At 48.0% G+C, this 16,241-nt stretch overlaps 2 protein-coding genes and 1 pseudogene across 4 annotated transcripts in view; 1 reads left to right on the forward strand and 2 right to left on the reverse strand.

Moving 5' to 3' along the window:
- Positions 1 to 2,791, forward strand: part of Pygb (glycogen phosphorylase B) — a 46,697-nt gene extending 43,906 nt beyond the window's left edge. Inside the window, exons 19-20 of the mRNA XM_028775001.1 lie at positions 713 to 779; positions 1,394 to 2,791. Coding sequence (XP_028630834.1) covers positions 713 to 779; positions 1,394 to 1,546 — 220 coding nt within the window. The 3' untranslated portion in view covers positions 1,547 to 2,791. The remainder of the gene's footprint in view (positions 1 to 712; positions 780 to 1,393) is intronic.
- A 1,007-nt stretch (positions 2,792 to 3,798) lies between these two features.
- The window catches only part of Abhd12 (abhydrolase domain containing 12), a 68,670-nt gene continuing 56,227 nt past the window's right edge, over positions 3,799 to 16,241 (reverse strand). For both annotated transcript variants that reach the window (XM_028775002.1, XM_028775004.1), the window contains exons 5-13: positions 15,984 to 16,014; positions 14,707 to 14,752; positions 12,186 to 12,315; positions 10,100 to 10,137; positions 9,677 to 9,756; positions 8,717 to 8,799; positions 6,626 to 6,704; positions 5,603 to 5,730; positions 3,799 to 4,409 (exon numbers count right to left, since the gene is read on the reverse strand). In XM_028775002.1, the coding sequence (XP_028630835.1) occupies positions 4,370 to 4,409; positions 5,603 to 5,730; positions 6,626 to 6,704; positions 8,717 to 8,799; positions 9,677 to 9,756; positions 10,100 to 10,137; positions 12,186 to 12,315; positions 14,707 to 14,752; positions 15,984 to 16,014 (655 nt within the window). In that variant the 3' untranslated portion in view covers positions 3,799 to 4,369. The remainder of the gene's footprint in view (positions 4,410 to 5,602; positions 5,731 to 6,625; positions 6,705 to 8,716; positions 8,800 to 9,676; positions 9,757 to 10,099; positions 10,138 to 12,185; positions 12,316 to 14,706; positions 14,753 to 15,983; positions 16,015 to 16,241) is intronic.
- LOC114627284 lies at positions 10,265 to 12,178 on the reverse strand (annotated as a pseudogene). The gene has a single exon (XR_003712350.1). The product of XR_003712350.1 is annotated as an uncharacterized protein FAM241B pseudogene (transcript).

Here is a 16,241-nt window from a genome sequence, read left to right on the forward strand (position 1 = left end):
GTATGTATCCATGACAAGTACTAGTCCACAGGGACATTCCCAGGATAAAATGGAATTGTTTTCCTCATTGTGAACTTAACAATGTAGTCAATATTTGAGGTATATCATTAAACTTGGTATGGTTATAACCAACCTAGTTACATAGCGGGTCTACAAAGACACTGGTGCTTCATGGTAGTGTTACCCCACTGGTAAAAGTTGAATCTGGTGTTAACCTCTCCACTTTGGATTGCTCTGGTTAACATTAAGGTTCTTTGAAGACTGTGCTGCCCATTGTACAGCACGGAGTGGGACCCTGTTGGGGCCTATGATGAGGGACTCTTAAATAGTGAATCATGCCTCTGCCTAGATAGTAAAATAAAATGCACTGTGGGCTTGCTGTTTGGGTTTGCAGTTGCCTCTGGGAATATGCAGTTGTAACACCTGTTTTGGAAATGATAGTTTCCTTTAAAGAAATACTTGGGTGAAACAAGACTTTCTAAAAAAGAGCATCCCCAGTAACATAAGGACTCCCAGAGAAGTCTGTGGACCTAGTACAGCCTGGCACCCACAGGCAGAATAGTCTCCACCTTGGCCCCCACCAGAGCTGGGAGGCTATGAGGGGGATTGGCTGAGACTGTCCTCTGGGAAATACCAGAGGATGGACGTTCTAGGCTGGGCTCCTCACCCAGTGCACATCTTGCCCTGACCCAGCCTCCTATTCCTGTTTCAGATTCAAAGTATTTGCAGACTTTGAAGCCTACATCCAGTGCCAGGCTCAGGTGGACCATCTATACCGGGTAAGGCTTGTGGGCCTAGATGTAGTTGGCTAGGTCTGTGTGGATCTGTTTTGGGGTTAGACCACTTCTCAACTTGTGGTTGAGACCAGAGGGGTGGGCTGCTCTGTTATCAGTATGTCCAGCCTGTCAGTCTCTAGGTCAGCTCTCCTGGCATTAGGCGTCATGAGGAAAACCTTTCCTGACAGCCAAGAATAAGGAACTTGAAAATATCATCCATGGGTCTGGCCCATGAGTCAAGACCTTCCCAGAAGGCTCCTTCCATTGAAGTCTGGGGCCTACAGTCTGGGGACAGTTTTGAAGTTCTAGAGGGCTTGGTAATTTTAGGATATTTGGTCTGCCTGTGGCAGTTGCTTACCAGTTTGTGCTCTTAGCTTAATGTTGTGAGCCTTTTGAGGACAGGACAGTGATCCTGTCTTAAGCAGGTCCCTTAATCTAGTGTCACTCTTCTGGCCAAGCGAGGGCTGTTCTGTGAGCACAAGGTTGCAGTCTCTTCTACCACAGGCTGCCCCAAGGCTCAGCGCTTCATCTGTTACTGCCATCATGCTGTGGAAGCATGGGCTCTTAGGATCCCTTAGCTCTGCCGGATGTTAATCAGTCTCTTCTTCCCCTCACAGAATCCCAAGGAGTGGACTAAAAAGGTGATCAGGAATATAGCCTGCTCTGGCAAGTTCTCCAGTGACCGGACCATCACTGAGTACGCCCGGGAGATATGGGGTGTAGAGCCCTCTGACCTGCAGATCCCACCCCCCAACCTGCCCAAGGACTAATTATCCCACACAGTGAGACCAGTGGCTTGTTTGGCTGACAGTGCCCATGCCAGTCTTCAGGCACTGCAAGCTGCTGCTGGTCCCTGCTATCTGAAGTGCTATGCTCCCAGGAAGGACCATGGTGATCGTTTTGAGGACCTGGATAAGGAAGTAGTATCATCCTCCTGGTTTCTTACAAAAGAACTCTTGCAGAGTTCACAGCACTGATGGGCAGAGATGGTCTCCACAGCCTCAGTTCATAATCCTCCCCAGAGGATGAGCAGGGAGGGAGTGGAGCTGAGCCCCTGAAATCCTGCACATAGCTGAGTGAGCTTAAGCCTTTAATTTTGGGGTCTGAATAGGGATCTGTGATGAAGCCAGGATCCTATGTGTTCTGCTAACCTGGGTCACGAGCTGTAGGGTAGACCCAACCCCAGTGTGTGGTCTTGTTGGCCTGCTGGATAGAACCTTTTCTTCAGGTTTTCTGCTCACAGCTTTCTGTCCTTTGCCCTTGGCTGTACTGAGTATGTGGATGGTTGATCCATATAGGCCATGCTTCTGTAGCCACCTGTGGAACCTTGTGTCATGTAGAACCCAGAACCCCTGGGGAGGAGCACTGAAGAGAGACCTTTATCCTGTATCTGTATTGGTTAAGGACTGGCAATTTTATAGAGTTGGCTTAGTTCTTTGCTTTTTCAACAGGAAATAACACTTGATGAGGAATTGAAACTAGCTAAAGCCTTGATTTTTAGCAAGTAGACCTTGTACTTGGTCAGTCTGGCTATTTCTGCCTGGCTGATGACTCAGCTGCTGGTCCTGCAGTGGGGCCCAGTTCCTACTCTGCTACAGCCGCATAGTGAGGAAGAGGGGTTGAGCCCACCACTGCAGAAGCCATGCTCCTCCCTGAGGGCAGAATCTGCATTAAGTGCTGCCCAAAGAATGTGTTGTCAGAGGAACTTCATAAAACCATCCTTCCAGAGGCTTGGCTTCAGCACCATGCATTTCTCTGTCTGGTTAGGTAGGGGTGGGCAAGAGAACCCCTCACTTTCCTCACTCTGGCATTGTTTGCTGGGAAGTGTCTGTTTTCAAGACTCAATTCACCGGAGCCACTGTGGTAGCTTGTGGGGGTAGGTGGGTAGGTTCTAGGGCTGGTCATCTGCTGCCCCATGCATGAGGTCCCTTGAAGCCATAAAACATGATCACCCTTGTACTACTTGCTGTTACCTCCTTGTATGAGAAATGGATTAAACTTCTGTGCCCATGGTTGGTCGCTGTGGTATCTGCATTTCTATCACAACATACAGTGTTAGGTAATTCTCATGGGAGGCTAGAAGAAGCCTGGATAAGCACCACGTAGAATAGGCTATAGTTGTCCCTCTGTAACCAGGCCCAAGTTGCTGGCATAAGACCAGTTTAAACAAGGACTCTCTGATGACCATGCCCTCTTGATAGTGAACAGTGGGTGGGTAACAAAAGACGAGTATACCTCCTCACAGGCTGGGTTTAGTAAAGCTAAATCCCTGGTCCTAAACTGGTGCAGGGAAGGTTTGTTTCCCATGTCTTGAGAATCACTTAGGGAGCTCTATGATGCTTTGGCATGGGTGAGTATAAAGTTCCAGACATGGGTCCTCCAACACCTGGTAATGCTGGGCCTCTGACCTTGGAGGAGCAGTCAGGTAGATTGCCAAGATCTCCCAGCACAGAGACCTTGAGATATAAAGTTCTATAGCTTTGACCTGGGGGAAAGTCCAAGATTAGGAAAGGCTGGGTCCTCAGAGGCCTTGCACCTTCCTATGTAGGGAGTGCAGATATTTGTACTCAACTGTATGAACAGGACCATAGCTCATGGCTGCTCCTCATGTCAGCTCTTGCTAAGGCTTGTGCTCCAACACTTAGCCCAGCTTAGTCTGTAGGTGTGTAGCTTTAGGTCAGGCTGCTTTGACAAAAGGCCAAACATACTTCGATCAAGACAAACTGGTGAAATGTGTCTGGCACATTTCCAAGTCCTGGTTATGCGGCTCCTATCCTCTGGAAGATCAGTGCTTCTGTGCTGGCAATGCCAGTGTTCCTACATAGTGTGGTCATGTGGACTCTGTCTAGGCCTGCCTTTTAGGAGAAGGTGCCTCCAATCAGAGCAGACCCCAGTGCCTGAAAGTTGGGAGCAGACCTTTGTACTTCCTGTGGGGATTGTTTCTGGGGCAGTGGTCAGGAACAGAACTGAGGGGGCAGCAGAGGAGGGAACTCTTGATTCCTGCTTTGTAGAGAAAACAATAGACAGACCACCACTGAGATTTTATTCTTAAATAATTGCTCAGTCTACGGCCAGGTTAGGTGACAGACGGGTGGGCAGAATGGAAGTGCAGATCCAGGTGTCCCTTACTGTGAGTGAACAGATGCCAGGAGAGGCAGGGACAGCTGAGGAAGGCAAGCAGGTACATGAGCTGGAGGGGACAAACTGAACCACTTGGAGTCTCTTCTGTGTCTGCCAGGAAGGGCAGAAAGAACCATTTTCCTGTATCTTAAGTGGTGGTGCCAGAGAGCCTGGAGTGCTCCTGAGCCCTTCCCAGGCTCCTGTGCCCATCGTATGGGGTCCACCTATTGGCTATAAGCCTTCCCCAAAAAAGCTCAGTGGCCACCAGAGGGTCAGGGGGCCACCTGCCTGCCACTGGGTTTTCCTCACAGCCATCTGTGGAGCCTCTGCCCGCTGTGTCTGAGTCCTCTTTCTAGGTATGCACTGGGCTCCTGAGCACCACAGGTGGTGGCACTCTGGGCTTCTGGGTGCCAGACTGCTGTCCAGGGGAGAAGGGAAGGAAGGTGGTTCTTCATGCTCCTCACGGGCCAGTCTCAGTGCTGGCGCTCCGGTTCCGACTTCCCTAGGAATTCCCTAGAGCAGAGAAGGATAAGCATGAGTCAAACTGTGCTTGGACCTAAGACCACACTCCCCACAGTAGTCAGGATGTCTTATGTAGTGGAGGCAGCAAAGAATCTGGGGCTACAGGCCACCTGACGAAAAAGCCCTCAGAGTGAGGCAGGAAGAACACTGTGGCTCCTAGGTCAAATCCCAGGCAAAGTTAGGCTTTGGGGCTCATATTCAATTGAGTTTTCTGCCATATTCCCTTTTATAATGGGGAGGGGAAAGACGTCAATTCCAAACACAACTTACTCAGCTCCCTGCCCCAAATGGCAACCTTTACTGTAGAATTCTCTGGGATTCTCAAAGGAGCTAGGGTCTAGACTACACAGTATACTGCTCTTTGGGGGATAATTTAGGCAACCAATTTTAGTCACAGGTTGGGAATAACTGGCCCTTAGCCCGCTTCTCAAGCCTACCAGCGCCAACAGGAGAACTACTTCTCTCAGCAGCAATGGTGCTCTCCAGGTAGCCCAGTGCTCTGGGTTCATGTGCTACACAGTAATCCAAGTACGGTACACCCTCTCCTTAATGGACAGGGAGGGTTAGACTGCTCTGAATGGTGGTGAGTGGAGCCTGGGTCATCTGACAGGGAGCTAGGTGATGATATGGGGAAATATATGTAGAAGCATGGAGGATAGCCATGCATGGGAGCCCAGTCAGAAACTGTTCCTTGTTACTCTACACTCATACGGGCTGCAACCTACATTTTACCCAAGAGTCTGACTAGTGTGCAGTAGCCAGAAATGGCCTCCCTTTAGGAAACTGTATCCTGTACTCCTGTACATATGAAGCCTTCCATGGACTGAGAGGGGTGCATATGTACACTGAAAGGCCCTCAGGATGCTCGCACACTCTGTCCACACATGGCAGCCTGTGAATAAGGATGGTGCATGTGCACACTGTTAGGCTCTCTCCTATACAGATTCATGTGTGTTTGTACAAGGCATCCAGGAAGACCATATGCCTCATCTGATCATATTATTCAGAAGACAGGAAAACAAACTTTGCAACACCTGGTGTTGGTGGAAGTTTCTTGAATCGCTGTGACCCTGCAGTATACCTCAGAGCTGCTCAAATGGCTTTGGTGGCTGTCGCTTGCTGCACAGCTAGTTGCGAGGTACCACTGTCCAGAGAGGCTCAAGGGTTAGAAGAGAATGTCTCACCTCAGTATCCGTGGAAGCTCTGGGCTCTTGTAGATGTACTTATGTCTGTAGCCAAGGTCTGAGTGAAAGGGAATGAACTGGACTTTGAAGTCTCGGAAACTTCGAGATGGTGCAGCAATGTTGTATAGCTGGTGAAAGGGAGACATGAATCAGCCTAGAGCCCAACAGAGAACCACCTATGACTGTTCTTTCAATAAAGACTGGTGCTTCCTCCAGAGAACAGCCCAAGTGCCCATGTACACTGCTTCTGTCATTACAGCCTACACAACCAGGGTCCAAGAAGCCAGAGTCTGGGCTAACAGGCCAAATGTTAGGCATAGCCACTTCCTTAAAGACTACCATTTATGACTCCTTTTCTGCCCTTATTCTTCCAGAGTGCCCTTGCTCTGAGGAACAGCTAAGAGGGGCAGCTCAGCTCCAAAGGCAGAGACAATGTCGTTCCAGCTCAGTTCTATGCACCATGGATGCATTGCTGGGCAGTTCACACTCTCTTGGATGCCTTCATCCTCTGTGTACCTTATAAAGCCTCCCCAAAGTGAGTCCTGTGCCACGTCTGCTGATGAGGCATGGTGAGCATTCCTCTAGGCTCTCCTGTGCCCAGTATGGTGTTCTTAACACCACATTTCCACTCCCCTCCACAAATTTAAGCCAGCTTTCTAGCAGCAAAGTCAAAGCAGATTTAGTAGAAACAAGTGCAAGGTCCCTGCAGTTTATTCCCAAGGCAAGAATACAGCCTAGAAGTCTTCACATCTGCCAGCTGAGCCACGGGTGGTCCCCTCAATCCTCCCCTGTCAGCCTGGGTTCTAATGCTTGTTTGTCATAGTTTCTGGTGGATAGAGCAGCAGTCTGCTCTTGACTCTGACATCAGACCTCATAGGCTGTCAAGCACCAGGAAAGGATGCAGACGAATGTGACAGAAGCCCACTCCATGACACAGCGGGCAGGGCCTGCTTCCCTAACCTTGCATGCCCACCTGATCCACACTGAGGGCCAATGTACCAGGGGCAGTCACACAACACCTACCTTTCTGCCGAGATGAAAGGGTACAACTGGGTCATCCTCAGCGTGCAAGATAAGCAGAGGACAGGAGATGTGCTTCACACTATAGGAGAAAGGGGTTGTTAGGTAGAGACCAAAGAATGCTCGCCTGTATGCCTCACCCTGGGCAGAGATCTGAGTTTGTGGTGTGTTCTTCCTTGGTGCTTAACAGCCTGAATGTAGCTAGGTTTCTTTTTACTATAGAACTAAGAAATAACTTCTTAGGTTTTTTGTTTTGTTTGAAATAACTACGTATTTTAGCTAGGTGACAGATGTCAATCTAGAGGTCATTTCACTCCCCAACATCTGACCCTTTTGTATTTTATGAAAATGGAAAACTATTAACTTTGCCAGTAGATACATTAATAGTAAAAACAACAACAAACAATCTTTACAAATAAGGGTATTTAAGTGCTCTAAGAATCTTACCTAAGTGCAAATGTGTATTACTATAAATCTGTCAATTAAGAGAATCCGTGCTCTACTTAATCTTGTGCAACTGACATTTAAGTCATTCTAGCTTTGAGCCTCAAATGGCAAATAGCACAATCGGTCCAATAGAACCAGAGTTCTTCAGCAAGCCACAGCAGTAGAAAGAGCAGCTCCCGGGACTGGCCAGGGCACTGAGGCAGCCACCGAGCTGCTTCAATCTTGAGCTCTGGAGCTGTGTGTTTTCCTGAAGTAGCAGCACAGTGTCATCCCAACACATGAAGCAGGACCCAGTCTCCAGAGAGCATGTGACTCCAAATATAACCTCCTACTCGCTGGCACCCAGCACACAAAGAACTCATGGTGGTGCATTTCTTGTGTATACACCCACACACATACATGCATGTGCAGGTAAACACCAGAGGATCATCTTGGACACTATCTCAAGATGCTCGCCTAGCTTTTGTTTTTAAACGGAATCTCTTACTGTCCGAAGGCAATCAGAGTCCTGTCTCTGCCGTCTTAGCACTGGAATTACAAGCATTATCATCTTGCCTGGCTATTTTACGTGGGTTCTGAAGCTTCAAGTCAGGTCTTCATGCTTATAAGACAAGCATGCAATGGGGGAGCATCTATCTGATAAGCTAATTCCTTCAACCTGAGCCTCTTGGAGAAAATGGCAAATCCTTGGTACAGAAACTGTCCATGTGAGCTTAGGAAGGTCCCATTTACAGATGAGGCTGCTATGCAAGTTACTGCAGGTTCCATTGGTGCATGGTGCCGCAGGTACTCATATGCCATTTATCTTTGTGGGAGAGCTGGAACCAAAGGCAGCTTCCTGGGGCCAATACTCATATTTTTTTAAAAGCAAATTTGCTTTGCTCAGATAACTTTCCTTTAAGATCTACAATAGTAATACTAAAGCAAAGGGTTTTGTTTGTAATGGTTACTTAAATTTTAGTCTGGTGCATTTTTATTTTTAGAAACAAAATACATATTTGAAGGAAAACTGCTTATATTTTCAGATGTATTTCAATGTGGTCACTGTTAAATTTAAATACTGCTTTAATGTCTACTTAGAGGCCCTGGTTTCTAGACTGGAAAAATAACTATATGGGCAAAAATGTGCTATTAATCTTTTACACTTCTTTACTTCTTTGCCAGAAGAAAAGTGTTCCTTTTATAATGACTATTTTCATTGTCTGCTTGATCAGCAGATACAGCACTCACTGTGCAATCCTGACAATCTAATGTGATTTCTGGAGCCTATGTGGCAGGCATTTGTAATCCCAGCACCCCTGCGGTAAGACAGGAAACAGAGGCAGAGCCCAGAAGCTGTGAGTCAGCTAGCCTAGAACATGCAGCATGGCAGAAATAGCAAGAGAGAACCTGCCTGACAAGGCAGAAGGAAAAACCTGAAACACTGACTCCATATGTAAACCGTGGCATAGACAGACCTTGCTCTGTCATCTAAATGACTTCTCTTATTTCTAATACTAAGCTCAACCTGACTCTCCCTTTCAAAAGACACCCTCTCAGAGACCAACCATGAGTCTGCTGAAGCCCACTCTGTCACACTAACACTGCGCTGAGTCACAGGGTGGTGGGTGTCCTGTGTCTTTCTATTTACTCTACGACAATACTCACTTTTCGTCATTTGCAAATTTAATTCCACTGCTTGTAATGGGGTCGAGGAAGAACCAGTCAAAGCCAGGGAAGTATCGGTATATCTGAACAAGACAGAAAGCGTTTTCAGAAGGGCTAAGACAGCTAGCTGTGCAGAAGGAAAAAGCTAAGAGTTATGGCAGTTTAGGTTCAGGGTATTAGGGGGATGTGCAACTTCCATTTCCAGCTTTGTCCTGGCTTTGTGACTGGGGACAGAAGACTCATCTGCCAGCCCCATAGATCAAATGGGGCATCCATACCTCACATGCAACCAGAAACCAGACTCTCCACACACAGGAAGACAGATACCCACCAAGGAAATAGGAATCAAAGGCTATTTCCTCACAAAATGTCAGGGGGAAAGCAGTACCAATGATATGAGAAAAATAAATGGGTGGAGCATGAGACCTCATGTCAACACAGATACTCCAGGTCACACACTGGTCAGGAGCTGAAGTGGGAAGAGAGGAGGGCAGGGCCAGGAAAACGATGGGTCCCACCTGATGAGGGAGAGGTGGGAAAGGACCGGTCCTACAGTCTTTAGCAAAGTTACCTGGACTTTATTCTGAGATAATCCTGGGAAGTCCAACTCTCCAGTGCACTGAACTTGGGTTCCAATAATCCTCTAGTACCCAGAGTGTAGGCTCCACCCCAAGGAAGGAGCTAGTCTGAAGCCTTCCACAGCACCAAGTGGGCAGTGATGCTGTGAGATCAGGTGTGCAGTGACACCAAGGAGGACTGGGTATGCACTCTGGCCACAGGACCAAAGCCTCCTACAATACCCTTCTTTGGCAGCTCTATGGGCAGCCAGTGCCTAGAACTAGGAGTCTTTAGTAAATGTGAAATGGTTCCTTTTATGATGACTAGTTTATTACTTGATCTTATTTTCATAATAATTATTTTAATAATGAAAATACATTTTGCATAAAATCATATACTTGCCACTGAAAATGGATGACTCTTTGCTTCTTCACGAATATTTGTGAATGGAGACTCCAATATAAGGGCATCTGGTGGCGTCTCTGCATAGACAAAGAGTTGACAGTAAGTAGTGACAGAGCCAGTGAGGCTAGGTGGCTGGGGTGTGTAGACAGGACAGAGAGCCCAAGCACCCACTTTTGCAGGAACCTCCCACCACCATCAGCCCCAGCCCCCAAGGGGCTCCAGATGACTTTGAAGGATCCTATTGGGAGGGCAGGTTGGGGTAAACTCTGAGCACACCTGGGGCCCCATCCTTGATGGCCAGCTCATGCTATCACTGTGCTGCTTGCCAGTTAGAACTTGTTTGTCAAGAACACATAGCAGGGACTGGATCACTAACATGTATAACAAGGGACCTAGCCACACAGTGCCTGGCTCCCTCACCTCGCTCACAGAGACGCCGTACCAGATTTGTTGCCACTCTGGAAAGAAAAAACAGTTCAGCTGAATTCTGATGAAATTTTTTTTTTAAAGTGAAGCTGTGCTGATCCTGGAAAATGCTCAGAGAATCTGATCTGAGAAGCTAACTGAGAGCTTCAGGGTGAGCAGGAGGAACAAGGTAAACTATAAGTTGACCTTTCTTTTTTTTTTTTTTTTCTTAAAAGGGTTTATTTATTGAAAATATCACAATACCCGGGCATGGTATCACACACCTTTGGTCCCAGCCCTCGGGAAGAAGAGGCAGGAGGATCTCTGTGAGCTCAAGGCCAGCCTGGTCTACATGATGAGTTCCAGGCCAGCCAGGGCTACACAGTGAGACTCTTGTCTTAGAAAACCGAAAGGAAAGATCAGAATGAACAGAATGTCAATGTCCTTCCTCACAAATAAGAGCAGCCAATAGAAAAGACACCGTTAAAATAAAGGAATGCTATAAAACTCTGGACAGTTCCCAGCTGCGCGAAGCTCCAGGTTTGCACCTGGTGGAGGACATGTGTTCTGGGACAGCACATACTCCATACTAAGCCTTTCTTAATCTGGCTTGTGCTTTTGAGTGGAGGCCCTATGCCCCCTAAAAACATTCCAGAAAACCATAGGACTCTATTTTTCAGCAATGCTGGCCCAGAGAGTCCCTCTGCCTCCTGCAGCGGGGAAAATCTATGCTCACGGTCTCACACTCAACACACCTTCTGAGCACACCCAAGCTCCCTCCCCCTGTGCGTGATCTCTCACACCCGAAGCCCAGTCGATCCTACTGAATGCTCCCACCCTGATGAGTTCCCTGGAGGTCACCGCTGGCTCAGGTGAGACACCAGGTAGACCAGGCCCACTAGCAGGAGGCCGCGAACCCCAAGCATCATGAGCAGGAAAAGGAGGAGGATGGAGGTCACAGGTTCCACCACGTGGTTCCCGAGATGCCACTGTGGGAAGCCCATGTTCACCAGCTGCCGGTTCAGGTCATTGAAAGGAGACTGGGCAGCACCCAGTCGGGCACCTGCCTGCTGCTGGCGGGGTCCAGGGCCCCCTGGAGGTACCCCGTGGCCTCTGTTGAAAAAGCCCTGCCGAGCACTGCTACTTCTCTGTTGGGTGGTAGTCCTCGCTCGGAGGTCATCGTCCTGAACGATCTCCCCATTGGCCAAGATCCTCACCATTCTCCCTGGAAGCTGCGAATGTCTGTGGTCTGTACCTGCGCGCACGGTTCCCGGGGCTCGGCGTCCACGGGCCTAAGTTGACCTTTCTTAAAAGGTGACAACAGCCACCCTCCTGTCCTCAGGCATGTGATCTCTCTCCAGGAACAGTCTCCCACAGGTTGCCCTGGCCCTTTCCTTCAGCTGGTACACTGGCTGGTTGGTACAGTTACAGCTGAGAGACAGGACTTGTCACCAGGGCCAGGGACCTCCTACTGTCTTAGACCAACACCTGGTAGATGCCATACAGACAGCCAAAGAATGGCCAAGCATCTTTCCACTGGGGTACCCTCTGTTCTCCCACAAAGGGCTGCAGAATGATACCCAAGTGAGAGAGAAGGGCTAAGAAAAGGCCAAGCCAGTAAGCCTGCAGAGGAAGGTATCAGAAGATAAGGACCATGGCTCTTTTTAGGACTTCGCACTGCAGAATCCAGGTTGCCCAGCAGATCTTACTTCTTGATCTTCCCTGCTAAGCTGAACATGCCAAAGTGACAAAGCTGCTTCCAAACATCTCTATCCAGTGTTCCTGGACTCAGTGATTGGTAAACACACCCTAAGTTACAGCTGACAGAGTCTAGGTAGTCTGTCTGCACTCTGAAAGTACTTTGGGACAAGAGCTCCTTGGAAAACTGGCTGCCATCTCCACCGCCCATATTGGTTCTAAGGCACTTCTGAACCAAGGAGTAGTTAAAGAAATTCAATCTCTCTTTACCCCCTACACAGGGACAGGAACCTAGAACTGAGTGTTGGATGATGCTACAGGCTCAGAGGCATGGGGGCTGCTTCATAGGTCACATGTTAGGCCTGCCTTCACTACATCACTCTTTTGCTTTGAGAGCTCTTACCCAGTGCCCAGCGAATGGCCCCAAATATACACAGGATTATCACCACTTCTTGCTTTGATCCAGTCAAAAACATGGAGTGCGTCATATGTCATGCCTCGCTCCGATGGTGTTCCTACTGAGTCACCCCAACCTGCGAGAGAGGAGTGTCAAAGGCAGTTTGTGAAACTAAAGCAGCTCCAGTAAAAGCTGCCCCATAAGCAACTGCAGCCCTCTCTGTGTGCCCTCATTTCAACTCCAGCTCTGGTGGCAGGGACACAGGCAGGAGGGCACAGAAGTGAACTTTCCCTACTTTTGCTGGCTGACAAACCAGACAGCCCTGCCTTTCAGATTGGTAACTAACAGAACAGTCAGCAAAGCACACACCAGAACCTCAAATCCATGTCCTACTATCGCCTGCCCACAGGTGCAAGCATCCTTCAATCTAGTTCTTTCACTGCTCTACTGACAGGTCAGCACTGAGGCTCATGAAGACCAGGCCAGGGGGACTTCTGACAGTAGGAGCCCAGTCTGCCCAGGGCCAACAGAAGGAGGCCAAAGAGGAGGACGTCATGAAGCTGCAGGGTGGAAGGGAGTTCAGGAGGCTGTAGTCTTGAAGGCAACTCTGATTCTCCTCCTAATCTCCAGCACAGATTCAGTACAAATTGCCTTTTCAGTGGCTTAGCTCTGAGTCATCATCACATGATTTATATACACCACAAGTCTCAGAAATAAAATTATGCTGGTGAGCAAACCCATCATTATAATACCAGCCTCCAAACCCAGGGAAGAAGAGCTGAGGAGGGACTTAGCAAAAGGCTTGGGATATCTTGTAGGAGACAGAGACCTGGGAACATGAAGGAAAAGACAGAGGAACAGAAACTAGGAGCATAGTCAGAGATAGAATGGGATTGTTCCACACCACACACACAGGCAGAGACTCAGGCCTGAAAGAGAGAATGCAGGGGATATCTTCTCAATAGACGACAAGAAGAGAACACAGAAGGGAGGAGGCCTTCTTTTCATCACCCTAGGGTCTCAGCACATATAAGAAAGAATGTTTCTAAAAGCCTTTGCAGAATGGAGAAGGCAGAAAGCAGGAAAAGGAGCAGGGCTTTCCAGCTCTTCCCTTAATTCATCCTTTCATTTTGATGTTTATTGTTGTTGTTTGGTTTTTTTGAGTCTCTGTGTAGTCCTGGCTAGCCTAGAACTCCCTCTGTAGAGACAGCTGGCCTTGAACTCGGAAATCCATCTGTCTCTGCCTCCCTAGAGCCATCACCACCTGGCTCAAAACACTGATCCTGATGGAACTTTCTGTATCCAAAGCCATCACCGTGTTCAGCAGAACAGTGGCTCCTGGAGAAGCTGACATCTTAGTCACAGAACTGGTAAACATGTGACCCTTAGGCCAGGGGAGTTAAGCTGCAGAAGAATGAAGGCCACTAAGGAGTCAGCCTTGATATCAGGGGATCTGGGTAAAGCCCAAATATTCATAAACACTTTGATAACAGAAAGAGAGGTCAGGGCTGGAGAGATGGCGCAGTGCTTAAGAGCCCTTGCTCCTTCCAGAGGTCCTGAGTACAATTTTCAGCACCCACATGGTGGCTCACAACCACCTGTAATGGGACCTGATGCCCACTTCTGACACGCAGGCACACATGCAGAAAAGGAAAGAAAAAAGAGAGGGCAAATGCCAGGATCTCTCTGCAGCTAGCAAAGGCAAGTGGTAGAGGCCACTCCAGAAGTCACAGAAGAACAAAGCCCACAGACACTTTGATTCTATCTCAGATGTTAAAGATTTTAGATTTCTGATTTCCATAACTACAAGATAATAAATTTGCTTTGTTTTAATATATGCTGTTTGTGGTAACTTGTTACATCAACAAAAGGAAACTAACGTAAATCCCCTTGCAGGTAACCGTGGCTTCCTCTATCCTTCAGTCTGAGGACATCGGAACCACTCACTCCCGAGAAGAATCAAACAAGCTAGCTGAGCAGCCTTTGTCCCTTGAGCTCTCCAACTGGGGATTCTATGGAAAAACATTCCTTTAAAACAGTTGTTTACTGTTAAAAAGGTATTCCTGCCGCTCATTAATCAGAATGCTCACAGCATATATCAAACTGGATCCTCAGCCTTCTCAGCGGCAACCCTGACTAAGAACAAAAAGAAAGAAGCAAGGCTATCCAAGAAGACAGAGGAATCTATCTGCTCTCAATGAATCCTTTTCCAGTTTTCCCTGTTTTACCAAGACTAGCTCTGCTACTGAGCTAGTGTCTTATGTCCAGCTGAAGGGAAAACCTGAGTCCAATAAGGAGAAAAGACAGTATTTTCTGCATTTAAATGTTGCTATCTGGGCACTGGCAGTAAAGTCAGCACCCAGATGCTACAACAAGATGTCTACCATGCTTCCCACTAACAGCACAGTCCGTGCACACCCGGAATTGTACAAACAAGTTGCCTGCCTCACTTCCAAGTTCTCACACAAGTCTGCCCAGCAAGTATAATCAGAAGTGAGGGTGTGATCATTCTGAAAAGCAACCTCACCTCTGTAGTCGAAGGTGACCACGTGGTAACCCTGGGAACTCAGCACCTGTAATGTGAAAGACATCCATTATTGGCAACTAGTCTTGCACTGAGCAGCTCACTTCTCCCAAAACTCATGCAGAGTTCTGCCCTGAGTCATGCACACAGTGGGAATTTAACAGACTGCTGATCTGCCCTGAGTCATGCACACAGTGGGAACTTAACAGACTGCTGATCTGCCCTGAGTCATGCAGACAGTGGGAACTTAACAGACTGCTGACACGCAGCTCCTGCCTGGACCTGCTGCTGTACACTGTTCTAACTTCCTCTGGCTAAGCAACATGGGAAGGATGCCTTTTCTACTGATGCTCAGATGGCCAAGTGGCCGGCTCCTCTACCTCTCAGGGTGATGCTTTACAACACAGGGCAACAGACAGCTCTCAGGTACTGTCAATAGCCTTGAGGTAGGCAGGATGCTGGTGGACCTCAGAGACTTCATTTTAGGGACCTTACTGCAACCTAGGAGTGCTCGGATTTTGTTGAATTTTTCTATATTTAAAAAAAAAAAAAATCCCTACAGACTTACTAGCTGTTCTTGCCCATTCTCATTAAGATCATAACTCTGGGCAATAGCGGACCACGCCTTTAATCTCAGCATTCAGGAGGCAGAGGTAGTTGGATCTCTAAGTCTGAGGCCAGCCTGGTCTACAGACTAAGTTCCAGGGCAGTCAAAGATACATGGAGAAACATTGTCTTGAAAAACCAAACCAACCAACCAACCAACCAAACAAAAAAACCCAAAGCCCCCAAAACACCAAACCAATCATTACTCATGTGCAGTGTACAATACATTGGCTTGGGTATAACTAGAAGCCTAGAACAATAAAAGGTCTTTCCATGCTACCACTGTCACCTAGAGCCACCTAGCATTCCACCTTCAAGAAGACATGGTGCTTTCCCAGGGAACAGCCTGGTAAATCCTGCTCTCTCCTAGCCAGTACCCAGAGCCTAGAGGACTTGGACAAGGAGAGTTGTTTCTACTACAGAAAACAATGTCAAATGCCTTTCATGTCATTAGCAAATACCTGAGACAGAATTCATCGACCTGAGACAGTATGCATCGGTTTTGGAGCCCACCCCAGAACCAACACATGGGAAGAACCATGGAAAAACTATCGGGAATGACCTTCCAGCATGCCCATGAATGGTTACTTTTCAGAGTGGCTAATTCAAGTGACCCCTTCTATCCCAGCATCCTGCAGCAAACAGCACTGCTCCTCTGGGCCACTGGCACTCACCTTGTACAGCTCCACACGGTGGTCGCCTCCTCTGCAGCGTAAAAAGGAGAGAAACAGCAAGTAGTGTTAGTGCCCCTGCTCAAGGTAGGACACAGGATGAGTCTGGGATCCCAGAGCTGGAGCGATGGCTCAGTAGTTAAGAATACTTACTGTTCTTTCAGAGGATCTGGGTTGAGTTCTCAAAACCCATATTAGGTGGCTTATACCTGTTTGAGACTACAGTTCCAAAGGATCTGATGCCCTCTGACATTTGTGGGC

This window comes from Grammomys surdaster, unplaced genomic scaffold, assembly GCF_004785775.1.
Source record: "Grammomys surdaster isolate TR1022 unplaced genomic scaffold, NIH_TR_1.0 251, whole genome shotgun sequence".
NCBI classification, from domain to species: Eukaryota; Metazoa; Chordata; class Mammalia; order Rodentia; family Muridae; genus Grammomys; species Grammomys surdaster.